Source organism: Citrus sinensis, chromosome 6, assembly GCF_022201045.2.
Source record: "Citrus sinensis cultivar Valencia sweet orange chromosome 6, DVS_A1.0, whole genome shotgun sequence".
Classification (NCBI taxonomy): domain Eukaryota; kingdom Viridiplantae; phylum Streptophyta; class Magnoliopsida; order Sapindales; family Rutaceae; genus Citrus; species Citrus sinensis.
The window spans coordinates 12,158,482-12,183,393 of NC_068561.1; the positions used below are offsets into that span (position 1 = coordinate 12,158,482).

The following is a 24,912-nucleotide window of genomic DNA, read 5'->3' on the forward strand; positions in this document are numbered from 1 at the left end:
GTGGAGAAATTCAATCGTGGTGAAACTACTTGGCCGCACAATAGGTTACAAGGCTCTCTGTACAAGATTGAATGTCATGTGGAAAACTACCATGAGTTTCTCAGTGATTGATTTAGAGAATAACTACTTTTTGATTCGCTTCCGCTCATCTAGTGATGTCGTTGATGCTCTAACTAAGGGACCTTGGCTTATCATGAGGCATTACTTAACGGTACAGCCATGGACACCCACTTTTGATTTCACCACAACGGCAATGGATCAAGTTATTGTATGGATTCGTTTACCTGGCCTTGCTGTCCATCTTTATGATCAAAAAATCCTATAGAAACTTGGACAGTTGGTGGGGACGGTGATTAAAATTGATGCAAATACATCATCCTCTGCACGGGTACGTTTTGCTCGAATTGTAGTGACTATCTCTTTAGCCAAGCCTTTAGTGTCTCAGTTTGAGTTGGATGGGAAGGTGCCAGTAATCTGTTTTACGTGTGGAAGGTATGGACACAGCAGTAATATTTGCAAGGCAGCCGATACAACAAATGATGCTGAAAAGGCTCCCCAGCCTGCTATACAGTGTCAGACAATCCCCGCTCATCAGGATGGTGGCTGTCACGATGCCAGTACTATTGAACCCTTTGGCCCCTGGATGATTGTTACAAGAAAATGAAGAAAAACTAATAATGGCAAAGAGAATAGCAGTGAGCCAAATCGGAACTGCGAGCCTTTTGGGGCTAACACTACAAGGTTCCACATTCTAGCTCAGGTCCCAGAGGAGCGTGAGGATCTTGCCCCTGCAATGTTTCCAGACATCCCTTCCACTTCCCGACAACAAGCCTTGCCTATTCTGAATCCTACTTTTACCGCCCATAAAGAGAACCTAATAAGGACCTCAACAAGAAGCAAGCTTCATAATAAGGCTGCTGGTACAAAAACTCATAATAGGAGACCACCAACCCCAATGAATCCAATCTAAAACCCTTTCCCGTCGAGCGCTCTCAACATGAGAGAGAAGGAGGTGAACTTCTCATCCCATGCAAACCCTAATTCTAACCCTTTTGCTACTTCACCGAGAGCACCTAGTAACCACTAAGTTTCCCACCTTGCTACCACCTTAGACCCAACGAGGCATACTGTGGTCTTTTGCTCGCCACAAACCTCTCCCCCAGGGACTATAAGAGATGAGGTCACGGAGTATAGAACTCGGCAGGAACCGGACCCTCAACATATGGTTGACCCGCCAGATGTTCATACAACACCATGTGTAAATGAAGTTGAGAATGCCCAAACACAACCTGTGCAGCCCTTGAGTAGTGTTGAAGCTGCTGGAATGTCTGATGATGAAGACTTGATGGTTCAAGAAACGCTTATGGCGTCGATGGATGATATTAATGGTGAGCAATACTAAGGTTTCTGTCATCTTTGAATGTTAGTTTTTTTTAAGATGTCAATAAGCATAATGTACTGGAACGTTCAAGGGGCGACCTCGTCTAATTTTCGCCACGCTTTTAGGACTATTGTTAACCATTATAAGCCTTCGCTGGTAGTTTTGATGGAACCTCACATCAGTGGGAGTAAAGCCGATGAGCTCATTAAAAAAAGTGGGTTTGACAATTCACATCGTGTAGAGGCAGTGGAATTCTCTGGAGGAATTTGGCTTCTTTGGCAGAGTGTTATAGAAGTGGAGGTGTTGATAAACCATCGGCAATTTATTCACTTCCGGATTTGCATAAATAAGGGTTTTGTGTCTTGGGCAACGACTGTCTATGCTAGCCCAAATCCAATGCTTTGAAGACAGCTGTGAAATCATCTGGATAACCTTGCTCTCTCAATTCAAGGACCTTGGCTGATTGGTGGTGAATTCAATTCTATATCGTACGCTTCTGAAAAACAAGGGGGAGCTACAGGGTAGTCAGGAGTGTGTGGCTTGTTTCAGCAATGGTTTGATGGTAATCAACTTTTCGATTTAAAGTCCAAAGGCCCACAGTTTACTTGGTCTCGTGGATTTCTTTTCAAAAGGTTAGACATAGCTCTTTGCAATAATGAGTGGTTATTAAAGTTTGCGGATAACTCGGTTCTCCATCTTCCGAAGGTTGCTTCAAATCATCGACCGGTACTAGTTCGGTTTAAGAGAGCTGAACGTCGACAGCATGGTAATAGGCCCTTTCGGTTCTTGGCTTTTTGGCTAACTCATGATAATTTTAATAACTTTGTTAAGCAGACGTGGGACCCTAAAGCTTACTATAGCGATGCCGCATCTCTTTTTGTAAAAAAGGTTCAAGTTTGGAATCGAGAGGTTTTTTGGAATATTTTTCAGCTGAAACGCTGATTAATGGCTCAAGTTATCGGGATTCAAGTAGCTTTGGAGAATTATAGTTCAAAAGGGTTAATGAGCCTAAAGGCCAATTTGCGAAAAGAATTGGAGATAATGATGGGGCAGGAGGAGATTTTTTTATGGCAAAAATCAAGAAAGGACTGGATTATGCATGGGGACAGAAATACCAGGTTCTTTCACCAAAAAACTATTGCTCACAGGAGGCGGAATAGAATTGAAGCCATCCAGGACAAATCGGGTAATTGGTTGTACAATGAGGAAGAAATCTGGAATCATGCAGTAGGGTATTTCTCTTCATTATTCACAAGTGAGGCTGAAAGTTCTCAAGTTTACCATGTTCCGAATTATTTCCCGGTTTTGGATGCTCATGATACCGACTGCGTTGCCAACCTTGTTTTGGAAGTAGAAATCAAGAATGTTGTCTTTAGTATGAAACCATTAAAGGCCCCAGGTATGGATGGATTGCATACTATTTTTTATCAGTCTCAATGGCCAGTTGTTGGGCATTCTTTCTGTAAGTTTATCGGTGACATTTTTAATTTTGGCAAGCTTCCTCAAGAGGTTAATACTACCATGTTGGTATTAATCCCTAAAGTGGAGCATTCTACTAATTTAAAAATGTTCAGACCTATCAGCCTATGTACAATCGCCTATAAAACAGTGACTAAAATAATTGCCAACCGCCTGTAAGCTGTGCTGCCTGAAATTATAGGACTTCATCAAACAAGTTTTGTTCTTGGCCGTCATATTGTAGACAATATTATTGTTGCTCAGGAACTATGCAACGAAAAACTAGTAAGAGAGGGCTTATGGCTATCAAGGTCGATCTTGAGAAAGCGTATGATCGACTTAATTGGTCTTTTATCTTTGATACTCTCAAGCTGACTAGAATTCCGATTAAATTATCTAGGCTCATCATGGAGTGTATAACTACAGCTAAAATGAGTGTTTTATGGAACAGAGAGACTACAGAGGAATTTTCTCCTATGCGAGGAATCCGACAGGGCGATCCCCTGTCTCCCTATATTTTTGTTCTCTGCATTGAGCGTTTAAGCCATGATATTTCCCAAGCAGTGATGGAGGGCAGTTGGAAACCAATCCGTTTGACCAAACGGGGAACTCCACTAACCCATCTTTTTTTTGCTGACGATTTACTTTTATTTGCAGAAGCCTCAATTAATCAAGCCTATATCATTGATGCAGTTCTGGAGAATTATTGTCGGACATCCGAAGCTAAGGTGAATAAATCAAAAATCAAAGTATTTTTCTCTAAAAATGTGCTAGCTAGAGATGCCCAGCTTATTGGTGATGCCTTGGGGTTTTCGGCTACTAAGGATTTGGGTTGTTATATTGGAATGCCTTTAATTCATTCTCGGGTGAACAAAGCCACTTACCAATCAATTCTGGATAAGGTGGACATGCGGCTTACTGGTTGGAATGTGGCACATTTATCCTTTGCTGGAAGAGTTACTTTGGCTCATTCGGTAATCTAATCAATGCCTGTTTATGCAATGCAAACAACCTTGCTTCCTTCCCCGGTGCGTCACAAAATTGATAAGGCTTGTCGTCGATTTATTTGGGACGGGAAGTCGAGGAGGCATAAGATGAATATGGTGGGTTGGGATAGAATCTGTATACAAAAAAAACATAGGGGACTGGGGTTTAAAAAGTTAGATGTGATGAACCATGCGCTGCTGATGAAGCTGACCTGGGAAATTGTCTCCAATTCGGATAAATTATGGGTGAAGGTCTTCTGCTCTAAGTACGGTTTGGACCCTGGAAACCTACCATACTCTCTCCCAGAGAAGCCAGGGTCCCGTATTTAGATGGCTGTCAGAAGAACGTGGTCAGCCACCATGCAATGAGCCCGCTGGGCAATTTGTGATGGTACGAGAATTCGGTTTTGGCTGGATTGTTGGGTAACGAAGCAAGATCATTTGATAAATTTTTTCCCTCCAATTGATACCTTATGAGATGGTGCATGCTACTGTGAGTGAGTTTATCAATGTTCACGGGGGTTAGAATTGGCTGAGTTTTGAACATTTACTGCCAAGTTACATCCTCATGCAAATTGCCTCGGTTATGCCTCTTGCATCACAACTAGGCGGTGACAAAATTTACTGAAGCTTGGATCCAAGAGGAGTGTTTACTGTCCGCTTAGCTTACGACTCCATCTGCCATCAGAACATAGTAACTCAAGATGAAGCATGGAACCTAGCTTGGTCGTGGAAGGGGCCTCAATCCATTCGCCTCTTCCTATGGCAGATCATGCATGAGAAGTTGAAGACTCATGTTGAGCTGTCTCGGCGTCATATCCCCGTGTCTATGGCTTGTGATAGGTGTGGGGTTTCATCTGAGGATATCCTTCATGCTTTGAGAGACTGCCATTGTATTAAACGGGTTTGGTTTCGTCTTGTTCCAGAGGGTGAGCATTCCTCCTTTTTTCACGATAATTTACAGGAATGGATAATGGTTAACCTCCAGAATAAGAGAAGGTTCGTGAACCATATCCCTTGGAAGTGTGTTTTCGGTGTGGCTGTTTGGCGATTATGGTTTTGGAGAAACCATTTCATGGTAGAGGGGAAGTTGGTGGATAGCTCAACAATTAATATGGATATTATGGCTAGAGCAAATGAAATTCATAGAGTGAATAAGTCTCACATGAGTCAGCAATCGAGGAGAAAAAAGATGTTTATCGGCTGGCAGCCTCCCCCATGGCCTTGGTGCAAATTAAATACGGATGGATCTTGTAGAAATTCTGAGGACGCAGGGGCTGGTGGTGTTATTCGTGATTCTATTGGGCACTGGATTTCTAGATTTTGTATGAATATTGGAAAGTGCTCGGTGCTTATTGCTGAGCTATGGGGTCTTTACTAAGGCTTAGTCCTGGTGTAGGATGCTGGTATAAAACGCCTTTTGGTGGAAGTGGACAGTCTTTGTGTTTCACAGATGATCTCTAAGCAGGTGGTCGTGCCTAATGCTTTCTATGCTATAGTGGCTGCTATCCGGGATCTTTTAACCAGAAATTGGCAAATTTCTATCAAACAAATCTTTTGTGAAGCGAACTCAGCTGCGGATTTCATGTCTAACCTGGCTCATTCAGTTCCTCATGGGTTGTATTTCTTTACAAGCCCGCCTGTGGGTATTTATTCAATTATGCTGCAAAACATGTTTGGGGTTACTCAACCCCGTTTTGTTCCAATTTAGCTCGTTCTTTTGAGCCCCTTTTAATAAAAAAAAAACATTGCTTAGTCTAATCCTCCTTAAAACCATGTGAAAATAAGGATAACTAATCCCATAATTGTAGGATTAAATTTGAATTTAGTCCACATAATCTAATCTAAGAGTGTTTGCCAAACATGTGATTAGATATATTATCCAAACAATTATTCTAATTCCACACTTTGTCCTGCTCCCAAACATGACTTCAAGTCGTTGAATGATAAAATTGTCTATTTATTTTATTATTGTCAAAATTAGAATAGTTACTCACCCCAAAACTTATTCTTTAACCCAAAACCTTCTTAAAAAATATATTGTATTAGTGGTACAGAATCTAAAATATAAATTACAATTGAAACTATATAAAATAGAAATATTGCAGCTAGGACAATTATAACAAGGCAATACCTATCTTAGATTTAATGTAAGATACATCCTCACACATGAACAGTGTATGTGTAGGGCCCACACACTGTTTATGTGTGAGAGTGTATCTTACATTAAATATAAGATAGGGGGATTTTAATAACGGTAGAGAGATATCACGATAAGATATAATAAAAGAATGCTAATGGAACCCAAGGCCTGTTTGATACCACAGAGTCCTTAGACAAGTTACACCTCGTGATGCCTTAGGTGGGATTACATAGCGTTTGTTTCCCAAGATACAGCAAAGTCAGGCAACTCTGGTGCACCACCAAGTTACTTCCAGCGAACTTATGATGTGTTTAATTAAACTCTATGACACGAAAACTCGCGTCGCAGGAGAAAAGATGCTTTTGTTGCTGTTGTGTGCTTGCTTCGTGTCTTGTCAAACGATGAGGAAACTGGAAAGGGCCAATTTTTAGCCATTTGTGCGACGGCAATTTGGTCTAAAACTAACTTTATTATCATTTGTAACAGATGCATTTAACTTCTTATTTAACGCACTTATAACTAATGCCCATTTATTATATGTTACATTATTTATTTAATCAATGTATAACCACTACAATTAAGTCTAGAGTTAATATCAAAAATCAAATCCAGAAATAATTTTTGGCTGTTAAAATACTTGTACCCCTGCTTTCATTAAATTATGAGTTTAATTACCTACTTAATCCGAGTTTAATTAACCCTTATAATTTTAGAATCATAACAAATCCATAAATACTAGAATTGATTATATCATTAACTCCAAATTTAACTATCAATTAAAATATTTGTTTATTCCTTGCAATGTATTTTGAGCATCAATTTTTCATTCACTTAAACATAATTTTTAATATATAAATACATTATTTCAAAGCACCCTTGGAGGAGAATCCAAATCATCAATGATCTTTACTTACATAAGTGAGTGCCACTTAAAATTATGTATTAAAATAACAACTCATTATGGTATTTCTTCAACAAACATTCTCAAGAATTCATCTCAAACAAACATATTTTTAAGAATTCATCTCAAATATGTTAATTAAAGTAATATACATTGACTAAAACTTTTAAAATAATTAATTGCCTTATTTTATAAGAATAATATTAAGGATCCTAACACCTTTTCTTTTTGACACAAAATTTTCTATGATTACTATCCATGCAATAAAATGTTGAGATGTCAAAAGTGGTAGGTGTGTAGGGTTGCCACTTGCCATAGATTAATTATATTAATAATTTTTCAGTATAATTCCCATTGATTAATTATTATATAAAAATCTTTTGAATTTGTCTTGTCTATATGACAAGTTAGTTTTCTTATTTCTTTTTCCAGGCTTTCTTTTTTATGCTCCATTTGTAGTTCAATGACGTCCATAAACACCAGTCAACAGCGGGACATGAACAAGGCTTATGCTTCTTTGTCTATTGAAGAAAAAGAGGACGGGGGTCTTATAATCACAGGAGAAGATGTTGCTGATAGGAGAGATGGAAAAGTCGACTTCCGATATTGCTTGGTGGGTAGATTCTTAACGGACAAGGTTATCAATTTTCTGGCAATGAAAAACACAATGGCAGCCCTCTGGCACCCGGGGAAAGGGATTTGTATCAAGGACTTATCACCAACATTATTCCTATTTCAATTTTTCCATGAAATTGATATTAGGAGGGTTCTTGAATCAGGTCATTGGATGTTTGACAAACACATTCTAATTGTCAAGCGATTGGGTGAATTAGAATAACCTCATGATGTGCCGTTATACCACACATTTTTTTAGATTCAGATCTATAATTTACCAACATGCTTTCTCTTTGAAAAGGTGTTGCAAAACATTGGAAACTACATCGGCGAATTTCAGGCATCTAATGAGAATAACTTAATGGGGGTTTGGAGAAATTATATGCGTATAAGAGTGTCTATTGATGTTCGAAAGCCTCTCAAATGTCGTATGCAATTGAAGAAATCAGATGGAGAATGGATTTAGATAGATTTCAAGTATAAGCGTCTTCACATTTTTTGTTTCATATGTGGATTGCTTGGCAACATCGAAAAACAATGTCCATCCTTATACGATTGTCCTGAAGGTGCCATTGCAAAACCTTATGGGCAATAGATGAAGGCTCCTACAAGACGAAACAAATTGAATTCCGGGGAGAGATGGTTGCGCTCGGGGCCGCCGGAAATGGGGGGTGAGAAATATGGCAATTGCATTGATTCCGCAGTCGCCATGATAGTTGACTCCATGATTTCCTCAAAATCGGGAGATACTAATTCTAGTGGCCAGGGGGACGGTGAGAATGAAAGGATCATGTGGCCTAATAAAGTAACTCGGGATATGGTGCCAACTAATAGCTAACTCAAAGATAAGGGAATGAACGTAATGGGTGAGGGATTTTCAAAGGAGGGGAAAGAAGAATTGGAAATGGGCCTTGTTATTCTGGAGGCCAAAAGGAGAAGAACTAACCTAGGGCTGGAAGGGAATTTGGGCTTTCAAAGTGACATCTAATATGATGGAAGGAGTAATGAAGCCAAAAAAGAGATTAGCGGTGGGTCCTGTAGATCAAGCCCACCAAAGCCAATGAATATCCTTAGTTGGAACTGTCGTGGGCTGGGCCACCCACGGACAGTTCAAGTAGTGACAGAATTAGTCAAACACAATAAACTTTCTCTTGTTTTTCTAATGGAAACTCTCTGTTATCGGAATCAATTGGAATACCTTAAAGTAATGTTTACTTGTTGGAGTGGGAGTGTGGATTCCTCCCACTCCAGTGTTTACTTATCTTAAAAAAGGAGAGAGTGAGAGTGAAAATTCGTGGGTCCCACTTAATTTTGGAGTGGAGAGTGAGATTCTCACTCCCATGGGGGGAGGTGGGAGTGAGAATCCACTCTCCCCTCTTCCTATTTTATCCTTATAATTAAAATTAAAATAAATAAATAATATTTAATAATATAAATAATATCATATTTATTAAAAATAATAATTATATCATATTTATTTTATTAAATTTAATAAAATAAAAATAAATAAATATTATATTTAAATTAATAATATTAAACATTAATTTTAATAAATATTAATTAATTATTTAATTAATAATAATAAATATTTTATTCTAAAAAAATATTAATTTTGTACTATATTATCAATAATAATATTTCATTTGTGTTGCTATTATTAATAATTTTTATTCACATAATTTAAATTTAAATTAATAAAAAAATTATGATTTACATAATTAAGAATATTAGTAATTATTATTAATTTATAAATATAATAAAATATTTATTTTATTTTCCAAATATATTTTTTATTAATTTTTTAATTACAAATTATAATTTTGTACATAAGGATAAAATTGTAATTTAAAATAATTTACTCCCAATCCAAGACAAAGTAAACAAATAATTGGGATTCTGATTGACAATCCATACTTTCATTTAGTCTAAGTAAACACCCTACTCACACTCCCACTCCACACTCCTAATCCAAGGATTCCCACTCCTCAAGATTCCCACTCCAATCCAAAAAGTAAACGCAGCATAAAAGTAAATTGAGATTTGAAAATCTGTTTGTGGTGGATCGGGTGGGCCGTAGTGGTGGGCCGGCGCTATTTTAGGATAGAAAGATTGAAGCCTATTTACTAAAATATGCAAATAATGTTATAGATTTAGAAATTGGTGGGGTGGGTTCGGGTCAATGGCGTTTGACCGGATACTATAGGTACCCGGAATCAGCAAGAAGGCGTGAATCGTGGCAGCTTCTTCGTTATCTTTCTACCATTTCATCTTTTCCATGGGTTTGCTTAGGGGATTTCAATGACCTCCTTTCAAGTTTCGAGAAGCGAGAGAGTTTAGCTCACCTTAATTGGAAGCTTAATGGGTTTCGGGAGACAGTGGCTGATGCGGGTTTGGTGGATTTGGGGATGGAGGGCTACCAGTTCACTTAGGAGAGAGCTCGGGGAACAAAATAGTGGGTTGAGGAGTGCCTTGATAGGGCTCTCACTAATACGACTTGGTGTAGCTTATTTCTGACGGCCAAGGTTCGGAGCTTGGAGGCATCATGCTCCGATCATCTACCAATTTTTCTGGTGCCAAATCCTTCGATTCCCAGTCCTCGGCATAACCGTTTTCGGTTTGGCAATTTATGGATTCGTGAATCTGAGTGCGAAAATATAATTGGCAGGAGCTGGAATTCCTCTGCTGGTTTACCAATCCAGCAAAAACTTTGTGTCTGTGGAGTGGAGTTGCTGAAGTAGGAGGGGACGTTAATTCGGGATTTTCGTAGTCGCATTGCAGACTATAAGCAAAAGATGGTTGTGATACATGGTAGGAGAGACCAAGAGGGGCTAGAAGCTTTCACTGAAGCCCGAAAACAATTCAACGAATTGCTTCACAGCCATGAAGTTTACTGGAAATAGTGAGCTAAGTCCCTTTGGCTGAAGGAGGGGGATATGAATTCTCGGTTTTTCCATGCTACAACCTCAATGAAGAAGAATAATAATACTATCGAGAAGCTGCGAAATAACCACGGTATGTGGATTTCGAATCCTATTGAATTAAATGAATTAATTGTTGAGCACTTCCATAAATTATTCTCTTCTGGTGGGTGTATTTGTGATCCCGTATTATCATGTATCATGCCTAGTATTACTGATATACATAACCAGTTGTTGTTAGAGCCGTTTACGGCTAGTGATGTTAAGGAAACATTATTTAGCATGCATTCGGATAAATCCCCGGGGCCGGATGGTATGAACCCTGCATTTTACTAGAAATTTTGGCATATAGTTGGAAAGGATGTTACTGATTCTTGTCTAAGCTTTATTATGAATTGCACATTTTCTGCTGAGTTGAATGATACCTTCATTGTATTAATCCCTAAGAAGATGCACCATGAAACACTTGAAAAATAGGTTTGCACAGAATTAATTATTCTGTCATTGAGATTGTTCTTTTATAAAGATTTACATCACACATAAAACCATTAAATCAGGAAACTAAATCACTAATTTAAGGAAAGAATAATTTCTAGGTAGATTTTCCTAAAATACATAGATTTGCACCTAAATAGATATGTTACAGGTAATGACTAATTTACAGCTAATATATAATTACAGAACATATTTTTTCTAATTTTGTAACACTCCCTCTCAAGCTAGTTTGAAGATATCCTCCATAGCCAGTTTGCCAACTAGAAAATCAAATTGTTTTGTGTGTAGTCCTTTGGTAAATACATCAGTCCCTTGTTCTCCAGTAGGAATGTGCTCCATATGAACCAATCCATTATCTATCTTTTCCTTGATGAAATGCTTGTCAACCTCCACATATTTTGTGCGGTCATGAAGGACTGGATTGTGTGCTATTGAGATTGCTGCCTTATTGTCACAGTACAACTTCATAGGAGATGATTTTGTTGGTTTTAACTCTTCCAACAGCCTCCTCATCCACATGATCTCACAAATACCATAGGCTATAGCTCTACATTCAGCCTCAGCACTGCTCCTAGCGACCACATTCTATTTCTTGCTTCTCCATGTAACCAAGTTACCACCTACAAATGAATAGTATCTAGAAGTGGATCTTCGGTCTATTATGCTTCCAGCCCAATCTGCGTCTGTGTAGGCTTCAATTTGCAAGTGTCTTTGTGGCTTAAACAGAAGTCCTTTGCCCGGTGTCCCTTTTAGATACCTTAAAATTCTGTAAACAGCTTCAAAGTGTACCGGTCCTGGGGCATGCATAAACTGGCTAACCATACTAACAGAGAAGGATATATATGGGCGTGTATGGGATAGATAAATCAATCTCCCAACAAGTCTGTGATAATGCTCCATATTCTTCACATTCTCAACTTCTGCAGGTTGCAGTTTCACATTAGGTTCTATAGGGGTTTCAACATGTTTACACCCTAGCATGCCTATCTCGTTTAAAAAGTCGATAACATACTTCTTCTGATTTACAAAAATGCCTTCTCTACATCTAGCAAACTCCATTCCAAGAAAGTATTTTAAAGCCCCAAGATCTTTAATCTCAAACTCCTCAGCCAGTTTTTTTTTAACTTTGCTAGCTCATCAAAATCATCCCCAGTTAACACGATATCATCGACGTATACTATCAAGATAGCTATTTTACCATCATTTGAATGCTTAAAAAATATTGTATGATCAGCTTGACTTTGAATATATGCATAGCGCTTTATCACCTTGCCAAAGCGCTCAAACCAAGCTCTTGGTGACTGTTTAAGTTTATACAAGGACTTCTTCAATCTGCACACTCTTCCATTTTCATATATTTCTTCAAAGCCCGGTGGGGAACTCATATATACCTCCTCCTCAAGGTCTCTATTAAGGAAAGCATTTTTAATGTCTAATTGGTGTAAGGGCCAATTAGAGTTAACAGTAAGAGACAACAGTACCCTAATTGAGTTGATTTTAGCTACCGGAGCAAAGGTCTCTTGGTAGTCTATCCCATAGGTTTGAGTAAAACCTTTTACAACAAGACGGGCTTTGTATCTCTCGACACTCCCATATGCCTTACTCTTGATAGTAAACACTCATTTGCATTCATCTCTTCAAACAACCTTTTTCCCATTCGGTAATTCTACCATCTCCCAAGTATCATTCTTCTTCAAGGCATTCATCTCTGCAAACATATCCAACCTCCAATTCGGATCACCAAGTGCTTCCTGAATATTTCTAGGCACAAAGTTTTGAAATGTTTGTAGTGAAAGCTCTATAATTGTCAGAAAGATTTTGATAGGAAATATATTTGGCAATAGGATGTTTGGTACAGGTTCGGGTTCCTTTTCTAAGGGCAATGGGGAGGTCAAGATCAAGATTCTGTTCAAGGATAACAGGGGCTGGTTCCAAAATAGATTCAGGTGCAGAGTTCTCTTCCCTAGAATCTGATCATAATGGTAAGTTTAAGTCAGTAATAGGAAAGGAAGAGGAAGGAACAGAAGAAGGATTACCTGAGGCATTTGGATGACCATTGCTTAGGGCTTCCGGTTGACCACGTGCTAGGATAATGGCCTGGTCTCTACCACTTTTGAGGACACCTTTCCTAGAATAAACCACAGGCTCAAGATTGTTTCTATTTTTTTTCCATTCGTAGTATTTCTTTTTCTGTCAGACCAATGTCAGATTCGGTTTCTTTAGGCCTAGTTTCCAAGGTTTCTTTTTCAAAAAGGTATCAAGTAGTGTGCTAGGTAAGGGTTTAGCAATTTCCCAAAAATTTGGTTTAAATATCTACTCCCCTGAAGCAAATTTTTGGTAAAGTATGATGTATTTTCCATGAAAGAAACATCCATAATGACAAAAAAACATTTTCTATGGGGATTAAAGCATTTGTAACCTTTTTTATTAGGTGCATACTCTATAAAACCACATTTTTCAGCTCTTGGATATAATTTAGACCTTAGCCTCTTTAGAGTGTGCACATATGTTGTGCAGCCAAATATTTTCAAAAGTAAGTTAGAATTAATTCTAGATTCTGGGAATACCTTTTTTAAGCAATCCAACAAGGTGATATATTGTAAAACTTTAGTAGGCATCCTGTTAATAAGATACGAAGCTGTCAGTATAGCATCACCCCATAGATACTTTGGAACATTCATATAAAATATCATGGCTCTAGCTACTTCTAACAAGTGCTTATTCTTACGCTCAGCAATGCCATTTTGTTCAGGTGTGTCGGAACAAGAGGATTGGAGTAAAATTCCTTGTTCATTTAAAAAAGTTTCCAAAACTTTATTAAAATACTATGTTCCATTATCATATCTCAAAATATTAATTTTTGTTTGAAACTGAGTTTCAATCATCCTATAAAATTCTTTAAAAATCTGTTCTACATCATATTTTTCTCTCATTAAGTAAACCCAACATAGACGTGTATGATCGTCAATAAAAGTCACAAACTATTTTTTTTTAAAAAAAAATTGTGGTCACTTTTAAAGGACCCCAAACATCATTGTGGAATAAATAAAACGGTCTTGAAGCATGATAAGGTTTTGGAATATAAGATTTTCTTTGACTTTTTGCCATTAAACAACTCTCACATTGAAATGATGAAGGATCAATCCCTTTAAATAGCACTAGAAATAAATGTTTTAAATAAGGAAAACTTGGGTGGCCTAAACAACAATGCCAAACCATTATTTGATCACGAGCAGATAAAGAACTAATACTACTTAGCCCTTGAACTATTTTATTACTAAGAAATTTATCCTCGAAATAATAGAGACCATTAATCATCCTAGCACTGCCAATCGTCTTCCCCGAGCTCCGGTCCTGAAAAATGCAATAGGATTTATAGAAAATAACAGAACAGTTAGAGTCTCTAGATAGTTTGCTAATTGACAAGAGATTACAAGCAAGTTTAAGGACATGGAGAATAGATTTAAAATCTACTCTCTCAGATAGTTTTATAAGGCCTTTTCCTACAATTGGTGAGAAATTACCATCGGCTATCCTAACCTTCTTATTTTCAGGACATGGTGAAAAAGTCTCAAACAAATGTAAGGAATTGGTCATATGGTCGGGTGCTCCTAAATCATTATCCATGGAGCAGATTTAAATTAACAAGATAAAGCATAGAATTGATTACTTGTGTGTGCCACAGAAACACTAGGAACATTGGGTACCGAATTAAATTTTAATAGTGCAAGAAGATGCTCTATTTGCTCTTTGGTGAAGGGGCTGGTCTCAACCTCATTTCCAATTTGCAAGTTTCCCATGAATTTTCCAGCAGGTCTCACAGGTATGGCAAGGCTTATGACAAAAATCACACCAAACTTACTGTTTTTCATCAGATTTGCATTGCAAAATAGGAGCCTTACTTCTAGTCATGGAGACCAGGGCAGAACCTTCAGTAACCCCAGTTCCCTTCTTGCCAAGCATCGCATTCCTCTAACTCTCCTCTCTTCTGACCTCTGAAAAAACGTCACCAATTAAAGGTAGGGGCTGTCTTCCAATAATTCCCCCCCTCACCTCATCAAACTCGACATTCAGTCCAGCCAAAAACTTAAAAATGCGGCCATCCTCTATAGTCTTTTTGTGATGTTGAGCATCATCGGGAGATTTCCACTCATAGGTGTTGAAAAGGTCAAGGTCTTGCCCAATCCGCTTTAAGGAATTAAAATATTTTGTGACATTGTGCTCCCCTTGTCGTATCTCTTCGAGTTTGAGGATCAACTCAAAAATCTGTGATTGATTTTCGAGATCAGAATACATCTGATTTACATTCTCCCAAAGCTCTTGTGCCATTGGATAGCACATATAATTAGAGCTAATATCTTTTTCCATTGAATTCACAAGCCACGTCATCACCATGGAATTCTTGGTATCCCATGTAACATAGGCTGGATCATCCACTGCAGGAGCCTTCTTTTCACCAGTCAAATAGCCCATTTTTCCACGCCCTCTAATATACATCCTAACTGGCTGAGACCATCTCAGAAAATTGTCACTATTCAAACGAATTGTGGTGATTTGTACAGAATGAGATTATGAGGAGGTAACACTGATTTTTGAAACATCCGTGCTACTAGGATTGTTCATGGAGGATTGAGGGACAGTACTGGAATTGGATGAAGAGTCAGACATCATTTTAGGGTGCAGGGATTAAAAGGAAGTAAAAAAGGAATTTCGGCAAGATATTCTTCCTGCTCTGATACCAACTTGAAAAATAGGTTTGCACAGAACTAATTATTATGTCATTGAGATTGTTCTTTTATAGAGATTTACAGCACACATAAAACCATTAAATCAGGAAACTAAATCACTGATTTAAGGAACGAATAATTTCTAGGTAGATTTTCCTAAAATACATAGATTTGCACCTAAATAACTATGTTACAGCTAATGACTAATTTACAGCTAATATATAATTACAGCACATATTTTTTCTAATTTTCTAACAGAAACTTTGACAGATATGCGCCCCATAGCACTTTGCAATGTTTTATACAAAATAGTTTCTAAGATGCTTGCAAACAGACTGAAGCTAGTCTTAGATTAAGTTATTTCTGAATCCCAAAGTGCTTTTGTTCCGAGAAGAGCGATAACTGATAATATCCTTATTTCGGCTGAAATTACCCATTTTCTGAAGAGAAAAAAACAAGGAAAAGTTAGGATGGCTACGCTCAAGATTGACATGTCTAAGGCATATGATCAAATTGAATGTGGTTTCCTAAAAGCTATGATGCTGAGGATGGGGTTTATTGAGGGCTGGGTTGAGCTTATTATGATGTTTGTTTCTACAGTGAGCCACAAGGTGATTAGAAATGGGGTGGAAATGGGGCCGATTATTCCAAGTATGGGCCTTTGACAAGACGATCTGTTATCACCATACTTATTCATTATTTGTGCTAAATGACTCAATTCGTTGATTCGGAATCGTGAAAGGGCATGATTACTGCATGGGGTCAAAGTGGCTAGGAGTGCACCTATTGTTTCTCACTTATTCTTTGTTGATGATTGTTTCTTTTTTTTTCAAAGCCAACCTCCATGAAGCTAGAATTAGAAAGAGTCTACTGGCTATTTTTGGACAGCATGTGAATTATAATAAATTAGCCACATCCTTCAGTGCAAATATGGATGAGGCCGCTAAAGGTCAGGTGTGTGAAATCCTGGATGTTTCCACCACCAGCAACCATGGAACCTATTTGGGATTGCCTTTGCAGATTGGCAGGAAAAGAAGTGTTGTGTTTAATTTTATCAAAGAGTAGGTATGGCAGCGGCTTCAAGGATAGAATAAAAAATTCTTAAGTACGACAAGAAAGGAAATCATGCTAAAAACAGTAGTCCAAGCTATTCTAAACTATGCCATGAATATCTACTTGCTTCTTCTTGAGTTGTGTAAAGAGTTAGAAATTATGATGAACTCATTTTGGTGGGGAACTAAGCGAAATGGAGATCGAGGAATTCAATGGGGTCGCTGGGATTCAATGTGTAAACCGAAGTCATTAGGGGGTATTGGATTCAAAAGGATACATGAGTTTAATATTGCTATGTTAGGTAAACAATGTTAGAAGCTAATGACTACTCCACAATCTCTTGTAGTAAGGATCCTCAAGGCTAGGTACGATCCCAGATCTGCATTTACTTATGCAACTTTAGGTTTTAATCCTAGTTATACTTGGAGGTCAATTATGGCTACCAAGCATGTTGTAGTTCATGGAAGTCGAATACAAATAGGGAGTGGGCAACAGGTTCAAATCACCAAGGATTCGTGGCTTCCAGATGTAGATAATGGATGCATTGCAACTGTGCTGGATGAGAGTCTTGCAACAGCTATGGTGAATTATCTTATGCTTCCTGATCAACAAAGATGGGATAATGATTTGGTTGCGGATGTTTTCAATACAATGGATGCTGCTCTTATTTTGCAGGTACCTCTTAGTGCTAGACAAGACAAAGATGGCTGGTTTTGGCTCACTGACCCTAAAGGAAATTATACTATCAGAAGTTGTTACAAGTTACTAAATCATGTTTTTAATGCTCCAAGCAGCAAGGTATGTAAGTGCTTATGGGGATTAGAAGTTTCGGGTAAGGTTAAACACTTCATTTGGCGTGCCTTATTAAATATTTTGCCTACGGTTGATAACTTGCTGCCTATGAAGGTTAAGGTTTTCCCTATATGCCCCATTTGTAGTGCTGCTAACGAGTTTGTTTTACATTGCTTAGTGGAGTGCCTATTTTCTCAATCTTGCTGGTTATTGTCCACTATTGGATTTGTTCGAAGCTACTCTTCTTTCTTTGAATGGATTGAGCAAATGTTTAATCGGTGCAGTAAAGAAGAATGCAAGCTAGCAATGATGGTGTGTTGGAGGATTTGGCTTAATCGTAACGATAAAGTGTGGAATGAGCATAGTAGTCGGGCTCAAAACCTGGTGAATGCTGCTGGTCGTTATCTCTTCCAATGGCAAGAAGCTAGAAAGAGGATTTTTACTATTGTTGAGCTCGTGCAGCTGGGTCATGGTTTGGTGTGTTGGAGTAAGCCACCAATGGTATAGTTAAAGTGTAATGTGGATGCAAGAGTTTTTAATTCTCAGGACAGTTTCAGCTTTGGAGGAGTAATTAGAGATTCTAGAGGTGCTTTTGTTGCGGCTAAGTGTCAATGTTTTCCTGGCTTGTCTAGTCCCCGTGAGGCAGAACCTTTGGCTTTTCATGAAGCTCTTAACTGGATGAAGAGCTTGCAGATATCTAAAATTACAATTGAAATAGACTGTTTAAATGTTTACGCTGCATTAATTAATCAGTCTATTAGTCCCAATGGTTTTGGTTTAATTATTGAGGATTGTCGAGCTTTAGCTCAATTAATTGGAGAAGTGAGTCTCTTTTATTCGTAGATCTGCGAATGTCGCTGCCCATAAAGTGGCTAGGGTGGGGGGTTTTATGTTAGATCTTGGAGAGTGGAGGACTGTTCCACCTCTATGGTTATATCCGCTGTTGGCAATCTCTTTTGATTAATGAAGTTTCCTTTCATAATTAAGGATCCTAAGTAAATTCATTTTTAAAACTGCAACTCTTTATTTATAAGTGCCACCTTAATTAAGTTATTACAAAAATTAAGTGATGTTTCAATTTCAAATCAATAGGCACATTATAGAGATAATAGTAATAGCAAACAATTAAGAATTATATTCAAAGAATACGTTTAAAAATAATGTTATTTTACCCCAAATATAATTGTCAGAACTCTGTCCAAAAAAATCAAACACCAATAGCACATTTTATTGGGCTTGTGTGTCCACATAACATAACATTTTTGTATATTTATTGTGGGGTGATTTAAGTCCGGTTTGATATTAAAATTAGGTAATTGTAACTTTTAAATTATAGTATTAAAATATTTAATAAACACTTGCTATTATGAGTCTATAATTTTAAAGTTAAAATGATTTGAACCCACAATTGTATGGTGTAAAATTTATAATATTTTTAATGTTTTTATCAAAATTATTATTAATATGTCATATTTACAGTTATTTTTATAATGATTATGACTTAAAAATTCCGACACCTTAGATACTAAATAGTGCCTTGATGAGGTTTCCAACCTATTGTGGGTATGCTGAAGTATTATCAAGACATTCGGGGTAAATTGAAATTAACGGTAAATTAGTCAAACAACAATAAAAAGTCAACGAAAAGTTTCCGATTTTCTATCTCTTATTTCTCACCGGTAAGCGCAAAAATAGGGTTGAAACCCGTAACGTTTTTACCATATAAAGCAGCAGCCAATAGAGTAAGCCGTTGAACCAGTAGCTTCATCTCAGAGCCGCCGCTGTCTCAAAAGATCTCAGTATCGCACACCAATAATGGCGGCCTTATCACGCCTATCAAAACCCTCTTCAAAATTCTTCGCTAATATAACAAGATCTGTATACTTTTACTCTTCGGCTTCGGCAGCGCCTGAGCCTGAGATCAAATCTTACTTTCAGAACCACAATTTCGCGCGTAAAGCTCCCAAGGACAGAAATGTTCAATGGGTTTTCTTGGGCTGCCCTGGCGTCGGCAAGGGCACCTACGCCAGCCGCCTCTCCAAGTTCCTCGGCGTCCCTCATATCGCCACCGGTGATCTCGTTCGCGAAGAACTCGCCTCCTCTGGCTCCCTCTCTCAGCAGGTTTTTCTTTATCATTATTTTTTGTTATTATTAATATTTTAAAGTTTTATTTCATTGGTTGAAATTGAACCTACTTCTGCTTAAAATTCGGAGATTGTAAACCAAGTGAGCTCTTGTAGGTCACAATACTTCATGATGACAATCCAATTTTGTCAAACTTGTATGGGTTCAAGTGAGCTCTTATCATTTGCTTTGATTTTTCTCTTGTATCAAACTAAGATGTTGATCTCATATTCTCTTTGTGGTCTGCCGCAGCTTTCGGAGATTGTAAACCAAGGTAAGTTGGTTTCAGATGAAATTATATTCAACTTATTGTCGAAGAGACTTGAAGCTGGGCAAGCCGGAGGTGAATCGGGTTTTATTCTTGATGGTTTTCCTAGGACAGTGAAACAAGCGGTGAGCAGCTCCTTTCCTTAAATAACAAGAATACTGCTTTCTGCTACTGAAAGCTTATATCTTACAGCTTCCCAATTGCCTGTTGGATTCCTACAATAGAATTATCCATGTGATTTTAAAACTCTTAGCCAAAGATCAGTTGGTTTGCTCTCAATTTGGAAATGTTCGTGGTGTTGTTAAATTTATGTTTCTAAGTTGGAACATATTACTTTTCCTCTGCGTTTCTCAGATGTTGTTTGGTCATCTGCATGAGGTGCTTCTCCTTTTGACGTACAACAAATACTTCCTTTAAGAAATAATAATTTTATTTTCTCACATTTCTTTGCCTAGTCGCTCTCTTCGTCCTTCATTTTGTCTTTACAGATTTGTCACTATTTTTTTGTTTTGGTTGGTTATACTTTTTTACATAGCTTGTTTACTTATGTTTTAGGAAATACTGGAAGAGGTGATGGACATTGATTTGGTTGTTAATCTAAAGCTTTGTGAAGATGTCTTGCTTGAGAAATGCCTTGGTAGAAGAATGTGCAGTCAGTGTGGAGGAAATTTCAATGTCGCCAATATCAATGTCAAGGGTGGGAACGGGAACCCTTCAATTAGCATGGCCCCCCTTCTTCCCCCTGCCCATTGTATGTCGAAGCTAATCACTCGAGCAGATGATACCGAAGAAGTGGTTAAAGAAAGGCTTCGTGTTTACAATGAAAAGGTATCATTACATTCTTTTACTATCCTTTGATTGAGAAAGGCGTCTGCGATGTACGCAAAATTGGACAATTTCATCATTTGTAATGTGATTTCTTTATTCAAGTGAAATGTATTTTTCATATTGAAAATCAGGAAATGGTTTTTTTTTTCAATAACTATTCGTCCAATTTTTTTTTTTTTTTATGTTGCACGGGCCAGTGCAGATGTTGTGTGTCAAATTGGCGTGGGATCATACAGTGGTTTCATTTCCATAGTGTTTGGACTTTCTTTACTGGTAGTTGCACTAAGTCCCTTCTTGTGCTAGTAATTCATAATTCATGCTTTGGTATTTCCATTGTGCTTGCAGAGTCAGCCTGTGGAGGAATTCTACCGCAATCGAGGAAAATTGTTGGAATTCGATTTACCCGGAGGAATCCCAGAATCCTGGCCAAAGTTGTTGGAAGCTCTAAATCTTGATGAGTATGAGGAAAAGCAGTCTGCTGCTGCATAAATTATTGCATACTACTGTATTTTTAATAGTAAGTGTTGCCATTCTTTGCATGTAAAAGGTGCATGCGGATCAATTTTGCGTGATGAAGAGAATTTTTTTTTTTAATAAATTTTGAATAAAAATAATTAGGATCTGACTATTCATTAGATCATAACTGATGCATTGTCAGGCTTACTGTATTTCATTTTACAAAGAAATTTTGCTGTATCTAGTTTAAGATGAGGAGAATATTTGTCAGCACATTTTGTGGTTGAACGATGATTTGGCAAAGGAGTCAATTAAGTACTTCTGATAGTGGAAATTGATATGAAAGGACATACTTTGTTGGCATTGGTATAATTGTATTGTAGAGCTGTACATATGATTATGAATTTAAAAGATGGGTGCATTTCTAAGTGCTAATCTAATGTTCAAAAGGTCTCAACTAAAACGCTTTTATGATGTAGATATAAAACGAAGCTTGATCAATATGCTGATGTTAGTTTTTTGAAACTCTGCGCGCATTACCCTCCACAAATATCATATACCCTTATTTTTCTGAAATTGGTGGTGTAGATGTTCCTTTATGTTCCTTTTCCATTGGAATCTTGTCTATTTCAGTCTTTTGTATTTCCTTTCTGCAATTGTATGATGGTTCTACCACCATAATGGTTGCAGTGATGGTGCTGACAACACATTGACATTTTGTTTATGAACTAGACCCCTGGAAAGTCTGATCTGGTTTGTTTATTATAAAACATAGTTCAAATTGCACTTGCCATTGCAGCTGGCCGAGCTGGCTGGCTTTAGTGTTGCCAGGCAGTAAGTTTACACAGCTGCATATAATAAATTGGGACGCAAAACCAGCTCTTGGCTGTGTTAGTCTGAGCAGTGAAGATAGATGGTGTCTCACACTTCTACACATAGAAATCAAATCTCTGGCACCCTGTTCTGCTATTTTCCAAAGAAAGTGTTGGCAGTGAAGCTACCAGAGTGTTTTTATTATAAATCTTAGGGTGCTAGAAGAAACCTGGGGATTGAATTTTGTTTGAGGTAAGATCTGGTTTACAATTATTATTTATTTATTTTTTTAAAAAATGTGCCCACTTCTGCAAATTATGCTGGGGAAAGGACTGGTTGGAATGTAAATCAACAGCATCTTCTCTGCATGCCAGGGAAGCAAATGCAGCGTATGCCCCATTAAAGTGGACCAAACAATTTCACTGAAAGTTGAATGTACCAAAAAAGAACTTATATGTGAGGCTGCCTTTAATCCAATGTCACTACCGGGGCATAAACTATTCGTTGTTTGTGTACCATTTTCTTTTTTTTTTCTTTTTTAACTTTGAACATAAAGTGTTGGAAGTTGCTTGGTAGAAAAGTGCTTAACAGGAAGAGTCTTCTATCTCGTACACGCTGGATGGATAAATGATCGTGATGAATTGCGGATGTGTCAAAGCACTGATAGATATTGGTTATCTTCTATCTAAAAACAATATTATCACAAAAATTATGATAATATTGAATAACACAAAGAGGCTGTCTCTCATCTCAAATGAGAACATTGGCAAGAAAGTGTTACTTGACTTTACAAAGGTAAACATCTTATTTCTGTTATTTTCACTCGTCAATTTGAAGAATTTCGAAGGCCACTTACCAGACAAAGCAAAGTTGGAATCTGGAATTCTTATTATTATTATTATTATTATTGGATAAGATCTGAAATTCTTATTAAACTAGGTAAATTAGCATCTAGTAGACTTGTTTTGGACTATCTTGCCTTGAACCAATTGTTTTAGTGATGCGTTATTTGATTTAAGAAATCCCTAGAGTGTCCTGTCATGAGTTTTGACCCTATGTTTTTTCCGAATTTTTAATTTTTTTAATGCCTTTTTATATCTTTAATGATTTAATTTTCACGCCAATATCTTGTAATACAAGGTACACCGTAAAACAGAATCTTGTATGTTGTATAAAATGTAGCAAAGATGCATGCATGAATGCATGATAGTGTACAAGGCCAAGACTTCTAAGCATGAATCCCACAAACATATATTTTCAATCAGATGAGTTAAATGATTGAAATGAAAACTTATCATAATAAGGGTATTTTTAAATTTTTTTATGATAATAGAGTTTAAAGATATATGATTTAGTTATATGGATTTAAGACTCATGCCAAGTCTTAATTAAGATTTTCTTTTCTCCTAAATAATAATAATATCTTACTTACAGTTTATAAGTTTATTATTTATAATTTTAATTATGTAATTATAAAAAATTTTCATCTTAAAGGAATTCCAATATAACTGAACCCGTCTTACAAATATCATCCGTACAAATTATTAATTTTGAACGTAATTGGAAAAAGTGTTTGAACTAGGGCAAATTTGTCTTTTCGTGTAAGGGAATATGCTCACTACATTCGTATAGATGACTGGCTGAGTGGCCTAGGCCCTAGATATTTTCCGTACTAACGAATGACTTGTAGCCACGATTGCACATATGAAATAGTTTTATAATTGTCAATTTTACACCGCCATAATGCGGTGACGACTTTCTGTTATTTTATTAGACCGACCAAAAATCCAGAAAAATAATATAAAAAAATATGCGCTACAAAACTCGACGTCAAGAGAAACGGTGCCGAAGGCCGAAGCCTTTGTACTTTGGAGAAATAATCAAAATTGTACTATGTTTTAAAATTCCTTTGTACTCCCCCGGCCTCAATGACCATAGTTAAGTGTCAATTTTATTTATCATTTACTATTTTTCTTTTCTAAATGCCGTAACGCTTAATCATTTTAGGAATATGAATAAAAATAATGACATTTATATTGATTGAATTATTTTAATACTAAAGCATACATTAGTCCATGTGTTTGTTAGCTTGACAATCATAAAATAATTAAACTATAATAAAATTAAAGGTTAATAATGACATAAATAAGTAGTATTTGATCCTTCTATAGACATTAATAAAATATATGGGTATAATAAAATCTAGTCAAATGATCACAACTGTTTATTGATTCATCATAAAACATGTACTAACTTAATTCGAACCATCTCCATATCATAGGATTTCTTCATGACTCTTATAATAAAACTCTTCTATGTCACCATAAAATTCAACTTAATTCAAATCTTATGCAAATTACAAAATTTTCTATATCTTGTAGTGAAACTCATTTATGTCATCATAAATTTCATAAAATTAAGACTTATGCATTTGAGAAAAATAACATTTCAAGAGAGGAAATTATTGATTAATGATATATAAGTCGTCTTATTTGATTCATATTTAGATATTTTCCAAACAATTAAACTTTACAGCTATTATGAGAAAATAGTAAAATAATTAATAAAATTTTTACTTTAACTAATACCAGTTACTTTGAAATTTGAATAGGTTTAAAAAAAAAAAAGAGGGATTCTGATTACTTTTTACAAACAACAGGGGTTTCTAAGTAAGTTTTCCTCGTTGAAAACGACGTTCCCACTAGCGTTGTTTTATCATTTTCCTCCGCTGCCAGTGAGACAAGTGTCACCAACGAGATCTCCAAGATTTTTTACGAACGCCCGAGCTCACATCTTTTGATTTCTTCCAGCTCAGCAAAACCCCGGACCCATAATTTTTTGCCACCTTGATTTTCGTAAATCCCACGTGGAATTTCTCGAACATTCCACACCTACATTTTGTCCACGTCAGCAACATGGTACTCGTCATCTAACCTCCCTCCTCTTCCACTTGC

General features: G+C 36.9%; 3 protein-coding genes across 3 annotated transcripts; 2 read left to right on the plus strand and 1 right to left on the minus strand.

Moving 5' to 3' along the window:
• Positions 1-11,482: 11,482 nt before the first annotated feature.
• Positions 11,483-11,956, minus strand: LOC112498624 (uncharacterized mitochondrial protein AtMg00810-like). The gene has a single exon (XM_025100063.1). It carries the CDS (start codon positions 11,954-11,956, stop codon positions 11,483-11,485), a length of 474 nt encoding a protein of 157 aa, XP_024955831.1.
• A 4,138-nt stretch (positions 11,957-16,094) lies between these two features.
• LOC107177352 (uncharacterized) lies at positions 16,095-18,312 on the plus strand. The gene is made up of 5 exons (XM_015531041.1): positions 16,095-16,275; positions 16,460-16,578; positions 16,993-17,475; positions 17,584-17,970; positions 18,016-18,312. The coding sequence occupies exons 1-5, from the start codon at positions 16,095-16,097 to the stop codon at positions 18,310-18,312; spliced, it is 1,467 nt and encodes a 488-aa protein (XP_015386527.1).
• Positions 18,313-19,148: 836 nt separating this feature from the next.
• On the plus strand, positions 19,149-21,508 carry LOC102616896 (adenylate kinase 1, chloroplastic). Its single transcript, XM_006480503.3, has 4 exons — positions 19,149-19,590; positions 19,846-19,986; positions 20,417-20,689; positions 21,035-21,508. Exons 1-4 carry the CDS (start codon positions 19,285-19,287, stop codon positions 21,176-21,178), a joined length of 864 nt encoding a protein of 287 aa, XP_006480566.1. The 5' UTR covers positions 19,149-19,284; the 3' UTR covers positions 21,179-21,508.
• Positions 21,509-24,912: the final 3,404 nt, after the last annotated feature.

What these genes read in the sequence shown, in the direction of transcription:
- LOC112498624 (XM_025100063.1), bottom strand. Translation starts at nt 11,956, where the DNA reads ATGGAGTTTGCTAGATGTAGAGAAGGCATTTTTGTAAATCAGAAGAAG.
- LOC107177352 (XM_015531041.1), top strand. Translation starts at nt 16,095, where the DNA reads ATGGCTACGCTCAAGATTGACATGTCTAAGGCATATGATCAAATTGAA. An exon ending in AATGGGGCCGATTATTCCAA is followed by an intron (nt 16,276 to 16,459) that starts GTATGGGCCTTT and finishes TTTTTTTCAAAG; the next exon opens with CCAACCTCCATGAAGCTAGA. An exon ending in ATGAGGCCGCTAAAGGTCAG is followed by an intron (nt 16,579 to 16,992) that starts GTGTGTGAAATC and finishes AAACAATGTTAG; the next exon opens with AAGCTAATGACTACTCCACA.
- LOC102616896 (XM_006480503.3), top strand. Translation starts at nt 19,285, where the DNA reads ATGGCGGCCTTATCACGCCTATCAAAACCCTCTTCAAAATTCTTCGCT. An exon ending in CTAGGACAGTGAAACAAGCG is followed by an intron (nt 19,987 to 20,416) that starts GTGAGCAGCTCC and finishes CTTATGTTTTAG; the next exon opens with GAAATACTGGAAGAGGTGAT. An exon ending in TTCGTGTTTACAATGAAAAG is followed by an intron (nt 20,690 to 21,034) that starts GTATCATTACAT and finishes TTGTGCTTGCAG; the next exon opens with AGTCAGCCTGTGGAGGAATT.